The sequence below is a fragment of the Gymnoscopelus microlampas genome, assembly GCF_963454915.1.
Source record: "Gymnoscopelus microlampas genome assembly, chromosome: 21".
Classification (NCBI taxonomy): Eukaryota; Metazoa; Chordata; class Actinopteri; order Myctophiformes; family Myctophidae; genus Gymnoscopelus; species Gymnoscopelus microlampas.
This window is the reverse complement of record NC_139958.1, coordinates 25,351,673-25,368,892: the sequence shown is the minus strand read 5'-3', so window position 1 is coordinate 25,368,892 and position 17,220 is coordinate 25,351,673. Positions and strand designations below refer to the sequence as shown.

Here is a 17,220-nt window from a genome sequence, read left to right as displayed (position 1 = left end):
GCGCCATTGATTTACACCGAGGGGTCATTATTAGAGCCAGCTGCCTATCTTGGTTACATCAATGGTTAAGGCCAAGGTTAATTCTAGTTAAATTGAACGGGTTTGTGTAAAATAAAGCTAAACCAGTGGTTTCCTGACTACTAACCAATCACAGCGGGACCGAAAGTCCCTGCTGTGGGTTGGGGTTACTTTTCCAAAATCCTATGCCAAATCTCGACGTGTGCCTTACAACAACTGTCTGAGAGCTTCTTTACCACAGAGTGAAGGCGTGTTTTGGCCTGATTTGTTCGACCGACACACTTCTAACCACACTATCATTGTCACGAAAAAAGAACTCATTATGACAGCTGTCACACTGTGGCCAAGGAAGTATAGCTGTGCTTCAGGATCTTTGTGGCCAATTCTAGCCACGGCACGTTCCTCTGGGTTAACCTGTTACAGACCTACATGCTTGGATAATAACCGTTGCCTTGTCAAACAAAAACATAGACTCTGTGCAGTCTTTGTACAGTTGTTCTGTGTAGCCTATGTATTGTCAAACACAACAAAGGGATTGAGACATTTTATCATTTTGACATATGCTAAAAACATTAGTCAGTTTAAACAAATGCTGGCACTGGCAGCTGGAGTGAGATAATAACTTCCATGATCCATCCATCCATGGATAACAGGCTGAAATAATTCGTCCCTGACTGAAGTTTGTTCAGTCAGTTTCAAAAACGTGCCAGCAGGGGGAAGCAGTGAGCGAAGAGCCAGGTCGCATTGCAACATAGCCTAAACAAAATTACAGCCCATGACCATTACTTTATTACGATTGATTTGGTAACATAAATGGGAATGGATTAATCCCAGTCTACTTGAACTTAAGTTACCAAATGTTTAGTGGTGTTCATCCTTATGTGTCTGTAGGCTACTCACATAATAATGTATTGCAACTTCCCTTTGTTATGAGGACTAGAGACTAGGGAGCAATTTAGTCTACATGAATCTATAGACCAGTGGTGAAGATAATACCTGATGTGGAAAGTGAAAGGCTAAACTTTCCAGAAATCATAAAGTGAATGCATGAAGAAAAGGGGAAAGAGACTAATCTGGTAAACATGAGAGAAAGAGAAGGAGGATGAAAAATTGTACGGGAGAGGAAAAATAAGGAAAGACATAAGTGTGGATATCATTAGAGCAGTGGTTCTCAAAGTGGGGTCCAGGGACCCTTTAGGGGATTCCCAAAAGGACCCGTAGGTCTGTGAGAGTGTACAAATGGAACTAAATGGACCCTGTAGAGTCCATTTGGTTCCATTTAGACTCTCAGAGTTATGGGGGGCCTTTGAATTAAAAAAGTTGAAGAACCACTGCACTAGAGAAATTAATGTGAGATCCCATGGCTCTTTTGGAGGGCTTTATGAATACACAATTGTACTCATGGATGACAATAGCAGAGATGGTGTGTGTGTGTGTGTGTGTGTGTGTGTGTGTGTGTGTGTGTGTGTGTGTGTGTGTGTGTGTGTGTGTGTGTGAGTGTGAGTGTGAGTGTGAGTGTGAGTGTGAGTGTGTGTGTGTGTGTGTGTGTGTGTGTGTGTGTGTGTGTGTGTGTGTGTGTGGGGGGGGTGGGGGGGGGGGATTATATTGTCTCAAACCTCTCAGATACATTAAAATGTCTATGCATTACAATGATTAAAACATATTAATTATAATTTGAAATGCATATTTAAAATAAAAGTGTTCAATATTTTACATAACTGAACACATTATCATAATTAAAAATAGTAATGGGTTGAAGCACATTGCTTTTTCAATATTGCAAAAAATGCTTTGGATCATTAGGAAATAACATCCTCGTTAAGTCAAGTTCACAATAATTAACTGGTGTCTATTTATATGGACTAAGCTGTTTCAGGTTTTCATTGGCTTCATGAGTACATAAAGAGTTTATGTCCCTTAACCTTCAGGATCCTGTCTTGTGTGTCCTCTGAAAGTAATTTATACACAGCACATCACCTTAATCACTGAGTAATCTCATTAACTATACTATGAGCAGCTCTCAGCTCTGATCAGTTTGAATGGGAAAGATATTTAGATTTATTTACACATCACTTTCTCAACCAACCCAAAGAAACAAAATATCTGTGTGTAAATGTATCCATAGCAGCCATTGCTAGCAGCTACATCCTTAGTTAAACTCATGACATTACAATGTGTCACTGACATTTTTAGCTTGAATATCTGTTCAATTCGGCGACCGACACTACTGTGTGACAAAATATGACAGACATTGATGGTTGTGATATCTTTCTTGGGATATCTCCATCTATGGGGGTTCTTTCATATCATAACCAACCACACTTGTCTATTTGCTCTCATCCCATGACTTAAGTTAGTGTTTCTTTTTAATGTCAAGGATTCCCGGTTTGAAATGCATTGGGCCACAGACCATCATAACTCTGGTTATGGTCCATTTAGTTCCATTTGTACACTCTCAGAGTTACAGATCTGTACGGGTCCATTTGGTTCGTAACCATGAATCATTTTGCTGGGGACCCGGAACACCCTCAAGGACCCCTGGGTGTCCCCGGACCCCACAACCGTAATACAAATGTTCAATCACGAGGCCACCACCACATTTCTGTGACTTCAATTTTCAACAAAAAGCAGAGATTTTAAGCCATTTGTTTTCTGATATGGTGAACAACTATAATGCATGCAGCATATGTCTGTTCCACTCTTACCAAATCATTTCTTCATTAATCCTTCAAAATGTGTTCCCTCGCTTTCTGAGTCCCCCACTGACCACCTCACCCACTCCTCCAGGGAGTGGGTGAGGCCCAGCCTAGTCTATCTATCTGCCCCATGGACTGACTCCTCATTAACACATGAATGAAGACAGGAAAAGGCCCGCGAAGGCTTGGACCAACAGAAGGCAACAGATTTGCAATTTAAACCTCCACCCCGTGAAGCCCCCCCACCCCACTTTGGAGTGGAACTTCCACCACACACACACACACACTCATGTGTCACACACGGGAGAGAGCGCTTGCGCACGCACACACGCACGCACGCTCGCACGCACGCACACACGCTCGCACGCACACGCGCACACACACACACACACACACACACACACACACACACACACACACACACACACACACACACAAATATATATATTTATATATATTCAATTCAATCTTTATTTCAGACACAGGGAGATCCATATATATATCCACATATATATGGGGAAAAAACATATTATTATATATATTTGTTTTGTTTTCATTTCTTTTTATACATTTTTCTATTGTATTTTCACGTTTACATTCAATTTAACTGTTTAGCTCATTCGTTTGACTTTCCTTCAGCTTAGTTTTAGTATGTGTGTGTGGGCGTGTGTGCGTGTGTGTGAGTGCGTGTGCGTGTGTGTGTGTGGGTGTGTGTGTGCGGCGTGCGTGCGTGCGTATAGAAAAATAAATCATCTCGCACGCGTCACTTCCGTTGACGCGCGTCTTTTACTTCCTGTGTTTACAGTCAGAAACATGGCGGCGCCCGTAGCTCTTCACTTGGAGTTTGGGTAGGTCTAGTTTTAAGAGCTAATGTGTTCATTAATACTCGCCGACTGTATGTGTCGTCTGGAGTTACATAACAGCGACACGTTGCTTAACATTCTTAGCAATGTATCCTATGTTTCTTACGACGTAACCTCTGTACCTTACGACGTACTAAATCACATGTGCTCCAGTGCTAGATGCTAGCTCAGTGAAGTTAGTTTTGGCATCATCCTCATCACTGTGTGTAGCTCAGGTCCAGAGCGTTAGTGAGTTCTCTCTCACAGTCTGCCAGCCGCGCTGCTATTCTCATAGAGCGAATATTCCACTGCCGTGCGAGGTCTCCGGCTTTAGTAAAAAGAAACACAACTATTTAGCTACTCACCGAAACAAAGGCAGTTTAGTGTTGTTGAAAGTCTATTCTCCAGGGTGGGAAGCTTCTCAGGACCCCACCTTCTCTGTATAATACACTTTTGGGACAGAAAATCAAATTATGTCCGCAAAACGGAAATGATTTTATTTGCTCCACTGCGCCCTCTACAGATCTGGTCAATATAAATGACCATTGTGTGTAACCCAGCAACTGTGTGGCTGTAATGACACTGACAGGGATAGTTATTGGAGAGCAATTATTGTGGTCACAATAGATTTGAGAGCTACTCAGTGCTCTTTCCACAGAAAAGTAATGAATGTGCTGCTATGCGCATTTATTTACTTGGCAAATATTGTACTTTCCACTACAATTATTTGAACTTTAGTTACTTGTTACTTTATAGATTTGAATTATTATTACAAAACATACATTAACCATTAAAGCCCTATTTAAACTTTGGCTATTTGAAAATAGACGATCTACAAGCTCAAAACGTGCACTCTGAGCTTGTAGATCTGCTATTTTCAAAAGATTTTAATACATTTTATACATATGAAACGTTGTGAAACAGGACATTCTGCATAATGAGTACTTTTGCTTTTGGTACTTAAAGAATATTTTGATGCCAATACTTCCGCAATTTGAATCAAGTACATTTTGATTATGGATTATTTATCATTGATAGTGGAAATAGCCGACCTACAAGCTGACACGTTGTGAGCTTGTAGATATGTAATTTTCACTTCTTTTGAAAATGTTTGCAAATATATGAAAAATGTTCAACATGGAAAGGATTATGACGATTAGGCAAAATAATTGCGATTAGGCGATTCTGTAATAATTGTGACAGGCCTAGGCTGGGGTGCACGTTACACGTAGTCTATACTGCAGACTTGGTGCACCATTATATGTATTGCAATGTGTGTGTTTAATTTCAAAATGGTGTCATCAGTTGTGTTGGGAAGTTTAAAGTTACATTATAGGACGCTTTTGAAATATTATGAAACCAAATATAATCTGTTACTTCAATGTGTGTTTTTGTTTTGTTATTGATTAGAGGTGGGGCTGAGCTACTCTTTGATGGTGTGAAAGAACATCGTGTGACTCTTCCAAGTCAATCAGAGCCATGTAAGTATCACCTGTCACCTGTGTCTCCCTGTCTCTCCCTTCGTGAAGGAGTCACTGGCTGCATCCCATCCCAAGTCCATCCTCTACATTAAATTCTGGTTTCTCTCACTTGCATCCTTTAATTCCTTTCCAAGGATGCATGGAGGCAAGGAGAGAGGAAACAAAGAAAGAGGCCTGGGCATAAGCCATCATGCAGTCACTGTGTCGTCACCTGGTTACAAATACCATATCATATACCATCTCTGTCCTGTAGTTGCTTATCTTCTTTATATCCACTTAAACCCCTTATACTTAGTAAATTTGACCCCAGTTGGCTACACTAGGCCCGCTCTTTTGTTCCCTCTACCCCAAATGTCTTTGCCGAAAATAGCCGATCTACAAGCTCACAGCTTGTAGATCTGATATATTGTGTGAATGTTCCCGCCAGAATAGGGATGCTAGGGTTCAAGTGGATATGGTTTGTCTCTCACTTGACCTCCTCCTTTCTCATTCTTAATTTATTCTCCAAAAAATAGCAGATATACATGCTCACAGTGCGTTGCACGTGCCACAATGTGAGCTTGTAGATTTGCTATATTCGGCACGAGACACCGTCTTATGACAAAGTATAACTCAGGCCCCTGGTTCCCTAACTTCTTTCCCTCCATTTCCCCTTTACCCTTTCCTCCTCCCATCCCCTCCCCTCCTCTAACATCTGTGAGGCTGCCTGGGTCTGTCCTTTCTCTCCCTAACTGATCCTTTCTGCCAGCTCTTTCACTTGTAAATGCTGCCTACTGATAATGCCGATGGGCTTTTTATCCCCTCGCGCGCACACACACACACACACACACACACACACACACACACACACACACACACACACACACACACACACACACACACACACACACACACACACACACACACACACACACACACACACACACACACACACACACACACACACACACACACACGGGGAGGTAGTTCAGAGGGTAAAGGGGAACTTTATGTTATTTCTGGGGTGCAGGGGGGTGACAGAGCTCAAAGTCGTTTTTGTGTAGAATTATTTTGTAGTTTTCACTTTGAGTGTGTTTTCTGTCTGCGGCTTTATGTGAAAAAAATTATTATATACATAAATAATCCACATATATATATATATATATATATATATATATATATATATATATATATATATATATATATATATATATATATATATATATATATATATATATATATATTGTCTATATATATATGAGAGTGTGTGTATATATATATATATTGTCTATATATATATATATATATATGTATATATATATATATATATATATATATATATATATGTATATGTATGTATGTATATGTATGTATATATATATATATATATATATATATATATATATATATATATATATATATATATATATATATATATATCTTTTTAAAAAATCCTGCTGATTTCGCAAAAGCAGGGGGTAAAGGAAGGGGTTTTAAAATGTCTCAGCCCCACACAAATCTTGTATGAACATAACTTTACGCAGAGCTTTATAGGCTCTCTACAGCATTGATGGCTAGGCCTGCAACCCACACAGGTCCATTTTGTGTGTGTGTGTGTGTGTGTGTGTGTGTGTGTGTGTGTGTGTGTGTGTGTGTGTGTGAGAGAGAAATATGGCCTATGGTATTTTATCAAATAAAGGGTGTGCATTTGTGACACTGATGTTACCACGACAACCAAAAGACAATAGTTGACCAGAGCAGAGAATGTCAGCCAAGAATGACCTTGGTGCACCAGACGACCTGTGTGTGTGGGTGGGGGGGTGGGGGGGGTAGAGTCAGTCAGTGTGTGAGATTGAGAAAGGGGGACAGAGAGAGAATGTAATTATTTGCCTTTTAGCCTCATATCATGTGGAATCCCTTGATTTTGACTTTCTATTTAAGGTTTCTGTCAGGTTTGCTGATTATGAGAGTCCCCCCATGTCATTCTGTGTTAGCTGCGGTTGAGTTAAAAGCTACAACCTGTAATACTTTTGTCCTACCCGGAACTCAAACCCGGGTTTCCCGCACAAGGTTTTTTTTCCTAATTTCTACTGCTGAGCTAAGATGGAATGCTCGCTTGAGCAAGGGACATATTATGCTTTGAGCTTCCGGCAATACCTCTAGTCAACCAGTAGTGTTCCTGCTGGAACACAGGATCATACATTTATCAATAGAAAAGCCACCTCCAACCGCCATAGTTGTTAGTTAGTCATATTGTATTATAAAACAAGTTCCAGATTGGAGCTTTAAAGTACGTTACACTTTGTCTGCCGCGGTCACGCCGCTTTAGGGGCTTACAGAGAGATGGGGAGTTGGGGTGGGCTGGCGGTTGGGGGTTGTGGGGTACAGGCCAGGCAGATATAATTGGTTCTGAATCCTACGTATTTCTCTTTGACCTCAGTAGGTGATTGATGACCCTCGACTGAAAGACCCCACCCCCAAATCACGCGTGCACACACATACCCCCCTGATCTAAGACTCGCATACTTTCTGCTCCTCACATCAGGGAAAAGATGGATAGCACACCCCCACTCACACACACAGAAGGGAAATTGGCGTCTGAATTCTCCCGCCTTTATCAATCCCTCCCTCCCATGACTCAACATGGCTATCGCAAGATGCACCAATAATGTCTGACACATTGCCCTGTGCTGTGTTTTTTTTTAAATGTGCTAGTTTTTTTCCATCCTCACCTGAACTGCCTATGTCCCTGTGTCTCTCCGAGCTGATCTCTCCACCTTTTCTCATATCTTCATTCATCCTTCGACAGCCCATTCTCTCTCTCTCTCTCTCTCGTGTCCTTTCTAGCCATCCCGACGACCAGGGAGATTATGTTTTCACCCCTGTGAGTGTGGACTGTGGAGCTAATCTTGCAAACCGCTGGATCAATTGGCGCCTATTTTTTGTGCACACTGCCAGCAGGCCAAGCAAATCACTGCACCCCCAAACAAATCGGCCTGATGGTGGCGCTATATCGTATCTTCTTGATGGAAAATGATGATCATGAAGACTGAAAAGAAGGAAAGACTGGGAGAGGAGGAGATGGAGATAGAGGAGAATATAGCAGCTTTTATGTAAGAGAGAAAGAAAGAAAGTAAGGGAGCAAATGGAGAGACTGAATGAATGAAAGAGAGAAAATGGCGGAGAAAAATACCAGTATTGAAAGAAGTCGGGGACAGAAAAGAAAGCACTTTCTACAAAGGAGTTATGACTGCTGTAGTGATTGGGTCTGTTTTTAGCCCTGGTGAGGTGCAGGTCAATATTGTGTGTGTGTGTGTGTGTGTGTGTGTGTGTGTGTGTGTGTGTGTGTGTGTGTGTGTGTGTGTGTGTGTGTGTGTGTGTGTGTGTGTGTGTGTGTGTGTGTGTGTGTGTTAGAGGAAGTGGGGGGCATTCTCATCTTGTTTTATAAGAGAGGGCTTGGAACCGAGTAAAGCTGAACCTATCATTATATTGCTTAACGTCCCAAGACAGCACTCCAATTAAGCTGAACTCTATGAAAACACATGTGCATTTACGCACGCACACACACATACACATGCACACACAGACATGTTTATAGATGGGATTGCAGCATCTTACGCACTGGACAGCATCTACACATTCAGTTGTCCTCTGTTTCCAAGCTTCTCTGACCACCAGGCAGGCACATAATCTTTGAGAAGCTTTGAAAACCCTTGGGAAAGGAGGATGTTTTACAGAATAAAATGTGTGAAACACCGGAGTTAGTTTGAGGGTGGGAAACTACCAGAACTACTAGGAGTGATTCTCAACCTTTTGACTTTTCAAGGATCCCCAGTTTGATAGGCATTCGGTCACGGCCCTGTTTGGTACAATCTTTAACCGACCCCAATCTACACTGTAAAATTCTCTGTGTTCATTTAACTTTGAGAGCTACGGGTCCGTTTGGTTCCATTTGTCCCCGGACCCCACATCGAGAACCAGTAAACTAGAGAACTAGGACAAGAAAGTCTGCATGCCATTTTCTCAGAGTTGCAGTACATGCAGCCTGTAATGAAATCTCCCAACAGCGCTGACATTCCTAAGTACTGTGAGCCCAAACCATTCCTGATGTGGCTGTGTCAGCAATATTCCGCTGATAGTGTGCACGTTTCACTAATGACAGCCATAGCTAACTGGCCAACACATATTATGATCCTCTTCCCCTTTATTTGGAGAATCATGTAGATAATGGCTCACAAACCAATGATAAAATGGATAAATAAAAGGCAATAAAAGCCAGTGTTCTAGTAGTGGGTTGTCCTTTTTTTTTGGTGAATTATTTATTTTATCATCCCACATAGTTACTTTCATTTAGCGTAAGTCATACTTGTTCTCTTCACACTGTAATTCCTTCACTCTACCCAATTAACTTAAGCTCAGTACAAACACTTACACTACATTTTCTGCATTCTTCTGAACTTTGGTCAATTTCTACACTCCGAGTTAAATTAACCTCTCAAGATTTTTGATGCGTTGTAGTGTGTATTGCCAACACACAGACCTTAGGAACAGAACACATGTTATTTTTTCCATTTCCTGAAAAAAATAGAGGTTTTAGAAACGCATACACATACTTACATAGTGTACAAAGCTTCCGCCCAACAGCAATGATACACTGTAGGATACATGAATGTATTCAATTTAGAGGTGATGCTTGTATACTGTTTTGAACACATCAGCAGGGATTTTTTTTTGGTCTACTGTATGTATGTATGTATGTATGTATGTTAATATATATACATTATTGTGTTTGTGCAAGTACTTATGCCACTCTCCCACTTCCATAGGTTTCATAAGGAAACGTAACACGTACAGGAAACACATATGCACACACACACACACACACACACACACACACACACACACACACACACACACACACACACACACACACACACACACACACACACACACACACACACACACACACACTCAAAAGCACTCACACAACCTTGAATGTTTAACCTCTCAGATAAACATAACTATTATATATTCATAGTTAAATGTTTACTGGGGATTTATCCTAATACCGCTCTTTGTATTTGGCTTTGTGATTGTCTGTAGGTCTGAGTGAGACTCAATCTATTGTTGAGACAAGGTCAATCTGATTGTTCAAGGGGTCAGACTCATAGAAAATTCAAGCATCGTTGATATTCAAGCTCAGGCGAAAAGCGTTTTGCGATTAGAAGTAGCCCACGCTAACAAAGACGAGTACCACTTGGAAATTACATTTTCTAGTTGTCTGGCTTTACTGGTAATATATTTTACATTATTACCACTGAGATGGGGATGGAAGAGCAATATACAATATATTTAATTGTATGATTTTCTTTTTTCAGCATTTTCCCCATGTTTTGTACTTTTGTACAATCTGTAGAGTGAATATCTGTGTGTGCGTGTATATACTATAAATATATATATATATATATATGTATATGTGCGTTTTTTAACCAAGGTGAATAATATCGCTCCTGGTTGTTCGATACCACGGGACATCGGTCAGCCCATCCCCCCCCCCCACCTCCAATGTCCTCTCCCTACCCCCAACATATACACAAACACCTACATAATCAACCATGTCCCGCCTAGTGCCTCTGTCGCGTCACATCGACCGGAGGGCTGGAACCACGCACCTTGACCCTTAACCCCTAACCTTTAACCCCTGTTGTCTGCCTGCCTGTGTGTGTGTGTGTGTGTGTGTGTGTGTGTGTGTGTGTGTGTGTGTGTGTGTGTGTGTGTGTGTTAGGGGACATGAAGCAGCTGCTACTTTGGATTCGACGGAACCTGCTGAAAGAACGTCCTGAGCTCTTTGTCCAAGGAGACACTGTGTAAACTAATACACACACACACACACACACACACACACACACACACACACACACACACACACACACACACACACACACACACACACACACACACACACACACACACACACACACTCTCGCTCTCTCATACAAAAATGCATGCATGCTTCATATTCGCACACATTTTTTATTTCATAACTTGGATGTTGCGATGATATTGGACCAACATGTTTTTTTTTAATTTGCATTATAGGTCAGAATCTATACATGTTTGAAAATCAAACTCTAGTATTATGTATATTGAGTTACGGTTCAGAAGTGCCTTTTCTGTTGTCTGCACCTTGTGTGAACGCACCTAAGTGCATTGGTCTTAAAACAATGCTGTGTTATAGCTTTCACTGAGGTGTGTGTGTGTGTGTGTGTGTGTGTGTGTGTGTGTGTGTGTGTGTGTGTGTGTGTGTGTGACTGTGTGTGTGTATGTGTGTGTTAGTCCAGGGCTAAGAGCAGCCTTAAGACTGGCTGACTTTTACGGCTACCTTTTTATAGAAGGCTATTTATAGCACCACCTAACCAATGAATAGAGAATTGCTGGGGTACCTTTAAACCTTCTACATTAGGTCTGTGAATTTGGTGCATTCCCCTCGGTCTTAAGAAAAACAAGGGGAAAAAACACTGAACGGTTTTTATTTTCTATTAAAAATGTTTACGAGAGCAAGAGTGTGTGCGCTCTTTTCTCAATTAATTTGTTCGTAGTGTGTATTTTTTGTGTGTGTGTGTAATGCTGTAGCTCTTTCTCATAATGACCTTTCATATTGACGTCACAGATTGCTATAGCTAATTTGAGCACCTGCCCCCATACCATACAGAACATTCAGGACACCGCAGATACACTGCCAGTTATTGTTTTTCATTTTAGCTTTTTCTTGATTTCATGTTTTTGTTTTGCTTAACTCATTAAGGAGGGTGTCTGTATATCCTTGTTGTTTTCCTTCAGTCATTTAAAAAAAAATAAAAGGTACTCACCCAGCAGTACAGAATATGTGGGGGATATTGCAGTCAGATCCATTTACTGACTGCTCGTTTTCTCCATTACTTTCAACCCTTGTTCAGGGCAACATTGGGTTCAGTGGAGATGGGTAATATTATCTTCAGATGGGATAAGGTTAGCAGATGGGACTGACTGAAATCAGAAAATGTTTGGGATGGGAGGTATAAATGTAAAACACTATTTGGTCATTATGGTTGGAAAGAATGCTTGTATGCATTGCCTTCAAATTACTACGTTATATTCTATTTAGATGTAAGAGGATAAACATGGATCCTGTATTATTTATTTGTTCAGAATCAGTTTATTGTCACTTCCACAATACACACTAAGCATACAGGGGAGAAAATACCATTAATTCTTTATTTAATTTTAAAAACAATAGACACTTAAAAAAAAAGAGGCAAAGCCGTTTAAAAACATTAAAAAGTAGAGAGAGCAGACAACATTGGTAAAAGAAATGGTGCTGATGCATTCAAAGTGCAATATAGATACAGTACCATTCAAAAGTGCATCTCAAGGTGTTTGTTTTGGGGCAGTATATGGCAAACATTCAGGGTTTGTCAGAATTCAATTTGTTGCAGATGTGCTTGCTTGCATGCATGCACGCACATACAGTATGCATGCACATATACACACACACACAAAACTATTTGATTTTTCTGAGGGCCAAAATTATTGTAGTCTGATAGCATTTTTGGTTAAGTATAAGCTTTTCAGAGTAGGATGATTGTGACACAATGCTTGACTAAACTGACATGTCAAAATTTGTCAGCTGCAAGAATCTCCTAACATAAGCATAAATATGGAATTAATATGTAGCCCTATGTATTTATGAAATAAAATTGCCCTGTTTTTTCTTTTAAGTGGTTTCAATGTTTTATTTTCTGAATTTCAGAACCCCTTCAAATGTAGTATCTTCAAAATTATTACATATTGTGTGACTGTCCACCTCTCCTGACCATCAGTGCTTAAACTTCTTTAATATGAATAATGTTTACATTGAATTGCTTGAGCATATATATATACATAATATCTGAGTATTTGTGAGTGTGTGTACGTGCATGTGCATGCATAATACACGTGCGTTTGTTCACAAACACACGACGCGTATATACTAGATGGTTTATAATTACCATTGGGAATAGTGCATAACCAGTAACAGTGTGTTTTTCCCCACAGGAGACCTGGCATTCTGGTGCTCATCAATGATGCCGACTGGGAGCTTATGGTGAGGAGCCATGTTTATGGCCAGACGATGTAGAGTGACAGCATTGCTGGGTTTATGCAAACACACACACACACACACACACACACACACACACACACACACACACACACACACACACACACACACACACACACACACACACACACACACACACACACACACACACACACACACACACAGAATGTAGGAATGGACCCAAATAGATCTGTACACACAAACATTGCTTAGAAAACCTCCAGTTCCGTTTTTATGTACTGAATATGAAGAAGTAAAATCTGTCAGAAATATTAGACATTTCTGGCTATAAAATGAGACATGCCTGCCTGGTACCATGTACCATAATACTTACATCTTCAACATGCAACTGCACAGCAAGCTCTTGAGTGTTATGCACATGTGTTTGCCCAGTGAGTGTGATCAGTGGGACAGGTTTGTGCACAGTAGTGTTGGGGTAAATTGCAGATATGCACACTTGTAGATCTGCAATTTGTTTTTTCTTTTTTTTCTTTTTACCTTTTCAGACCCTTTCTGACAGTATAAAATAAGGCTTATGTGATTAAAACCAGGAAAATACACTTATGCCAAATTATTATATTACAAAATCCCAGACATCTAGTCTCATATCATGATATCATTTTTGATATATTGCCCATATATTGCACATCCTCAGGTTATTTATTCTGACTTTTGATTTTTATGTGTGAGCTTGTGGATTAAAGACTAATTGGTCATTTTTAGATATAAGATGGTCTAACTTGTATATCGATGTAGTCATATGGATGGATTCAATTTATAATTCAATGTTTTCAATTCTTTTGGCCATATTTGTGTGTGTGTGTGTGTGTGTGTGTGTGTGTGTGTGTGTGTGTGTGTGTGTGTGTGTGTGTGTGTGTGTGTGTGTGTGTGTGTGTGTGTGTGTGTGTGTGTGTGTGTGTGTGTGTGTGTGTGTGTGTGTGTGTGTGTGTGTGTGTGTGTTGATCATAGGGTGAGTTGGAGTACCAGCTTCAGGACCAGGATAACGTTGTGTTCATTTCTACTCTACATGGCGGTTAGATGAACAGAGTACCACACACACTCACCCTAAAAGCTATATAATACATTTCCAACATCCAGCTGTATGACATACACAAATGCACACACCTTCGAACTGTATACTGGAAACCGTCTCTGTTTCAACAACAATGGAACTATACTGTCAGTGTGTCAGTGTCACATGAACCAACCAACCTAGAACATTTCTTCATTTTCTTGTATCAGATTCATTTCAGATATGATTTCAGTTCTATTGGATCACCCATATGAAAATCCTGAGTGTTCATTGTCCTAAGTGTAAAAATTACCAGGATTTGACTGTGTCCTCTCTATGTTTGTGAGATATCTGCCTTATGATTTTCTAACAAACAAAAACAAAATTCCTTTATTTTTATGGATGTATAGTCAGTGAACTTTTTTTTACATGGATGTGATGGATGTTCTTTGAATGAGTAAGAAACTAGAAACGCAGGAAGCGTATTAAAAGCTATGGAAATTAATTTTTCTTGAGTTATATGAGGAAATGTTTTCATTGAATGGCACAATGTTTAAGAAGTGCTTGGAGGCTTTGACTGCTGTCATACCAGTCTCTGTGTGTGTGTGTGTGTGTGTGTGTGTGTGTGTGTGTGTGTGTGTGTGTGTGTGTGTGTGTGTGTGTGTGTGTGTGTGTGTGTGTGTGTGTGTGTGTGTGTGTGTGTGTGTGTGTGTGTGTGTGTGTGTGTGTGTCAGTCATGCAATTACACTCCCAGACCATTGTTGTAAAATGCATTATCTTCTTCATGGCCAACTTGACCGTTAAAGCAGGGGTTAAAATGACCTCCTGCTCTTCCACAATAGAATGCAAAACATTAGATGAGATTGGTTGTTCTTGAACCTGACTGAGACCAGTCTTATTTTTGTGCCCATCTTATCCTAATTTCTACCATAATCCTCATTTACATTTTGTGCAAAAACATGAGCATGTTGGGGTTGTATTGCCTTACACTACCTCATGAAGCCTAATACTGAAATTAGTTGATTTTGTTTATATATATATGCTGCTCACAGATAATGGATTTTTTTGTTGTTTTTTATTCAATGCAATTGGTCTAATTTAAATAAAAATCTAAAATCTCTGTATCTTTTACCACATAATTACCACCACAAAAATAAATGTTAATGTTACAAATGTACAGTTACATTAACTGTACAGTCTTGAAAGGTCACCAGAATGTATTTCTAAAATTACAATGCAGTTTATCTTTTCGAATATTTCACTGCTCTAAAATAGGTCTAGTAGCCTAGAAATATCATGAATTAATTATCAAGAAATGTGCCTAAATATTAATGGTAAAAATAAAATGTACATGATTTGTCAGTTTTTTTTCTTGATCTATTTTTCCTTTTTAAAAAAAAATATTTTGTCAATTGTTTTGTGTTGATTTTTCCATTTTCTATATATGTTAGGCCTAGTTGCAATAAAAACATTTTAAATTGACTGGTTCAATTTTACATAATCATTGTTTTACAATTTAGCCTATAGTTAAATAGAAATAATGTAGGCTATATGCCTTTCACCTAGGCCTGTGTCAACAACATAAACGCCTCTAAACCGTCTGAACATAATGCGTAATTTTGCAGACCAGATTCTAAAGCACCTATTACCATATAATGCCTCACTCAATAAATTAGGTTCTTACAACACGCTTCGATAATTCCCCGTGATATAGCTGATCGATTTGAACCCAGCTGTGTGATCAGATTGGGGTTTTAGGGTGATTAGACGGGGCTTCTGGGACTATTTACCGTTCAGTCGGAATATTCATAAGAAGCAAGGCACCTACAGTAGTTGGCCAGTGGTTCTCAACCTGGGGGTCCCCACATGTTTTTTTTTTGGGGGGGGGGTCCCCAGATGACAGTGAAGTGACAATTTAAGGACTTACAAGACCTTTTTAGGACTCAAAAAAGAGAGAAAGAAATTAAAAGACCATTACCGCAACAAAAGTAATCAACAAACTATACTATAAACACTGCTCAAATGTTGGCCAAAATTGACAAAAAATATAAGAAAGGAGCTTGTAGATTGGCTATTTTCACAATATGTCAGTGGAACAGAATCAAAATTCCAAGTGCTTGTCAGGGTGGGTGGGTGGGGGTCCCCAGTTGAAATATGATAATTTTAGGTGGTCGCGGCCTGAAAAGGTTGAGAAGCACTACAGTAGGCCTACCATGCGGGAGGTCGTCGTCTAGCCTCGGGGCCGCCCCTCCCCACAACGCCCGCCCCGAGGCGACCTTAAACCTTTTCTCGCTTGTGGAGTCCGATTTGCAACGGGAAACCGACTCATAATGGCCGGCAGAAAGAAAATGCTAATAAGGCTGAGAGGGAGAAAACATGTCACTGTGTCAGCCTCTCTCTCGCTCTCTCTCTCTCTCTCTCTCTCTCTTTTTTGGGGGGGGGGGGCGTGGGGTGGCGGGGAGACCCATACTGTGACAGCGAAAGGGATTGACCTTTCCAGTCAGGACTCTAACGTGTATACGATTATGAAGTAAAAACGACGACAACATGCGTTTTTATGTCAAACAACAGAAATTAATTAGACTTATTGCCTGCTAGCTGGCAGAATGGATTATATCTCTTAGAAGATTTTTACATTTGTAATGTATTATGTAGGCCTACCCCATCCGATTCAACTAATATAGCACAGGCAAGTCAACTTGTGGGCGGCTCTACTAAACATCATTCTGCAGGCCTTGTCTAAACTCATCTGCAGCCATGTCTGCAGCCTACACACTACGCATTGCTGTTGCGCTTACATCCTTGGTGCAAAATCTCCCTTGCTGATAGGCTAGTGACCAGTGGTTCTCAACCTGTGGGTCGGGACATTATATATAGCGACGTTTTTAATCAAAAGTAATCAACAAATAGCCTGCTAAAACATTGGCCAAATTGTCAAATAATTTATAAGGGAAAAAAAAGGAAAAAGGGGAACAAAATGTGTTGGTGGTTGGTTTGATCTAGTGGGAGTTTCATGCACAACTAGGGTTTACAGAGAATTGTCACAGGTAATGTA

General features: G+C 40.1%; 1 protein-coding gene across 1 annotated transcript; it reads left to right on the top strand.

Annotated features, from left to right (window-relative positions):
* The first annotated feature begins 3,519 nt into the window (after positions 1-3,519).
* On the top strand, positions 3,520-15,285 carry urm1 (ubiquitin related modifier 1). Its single transcript, XM_084046789.1, has 5 exons — positions 3,520-3,562; positions 4,967-5,037; positions 10,802-10,883; positions 13,090-13,138; positions 14,123-15,285. The coding sequence occupies exons 1-5, from the start codon at positions 3,528-3,530 to the stop codon at positions 14,189-14,191; spliced, it is 306 nt and encodes a 101-aa protein (XP_083902915.1). The 5' UTR covers positions 3,520-3,527; the 3' UTR covers positions 14,192-15,285.
* Positions 15,286-17,220: the final 1,935 nt, after the last annotated feature.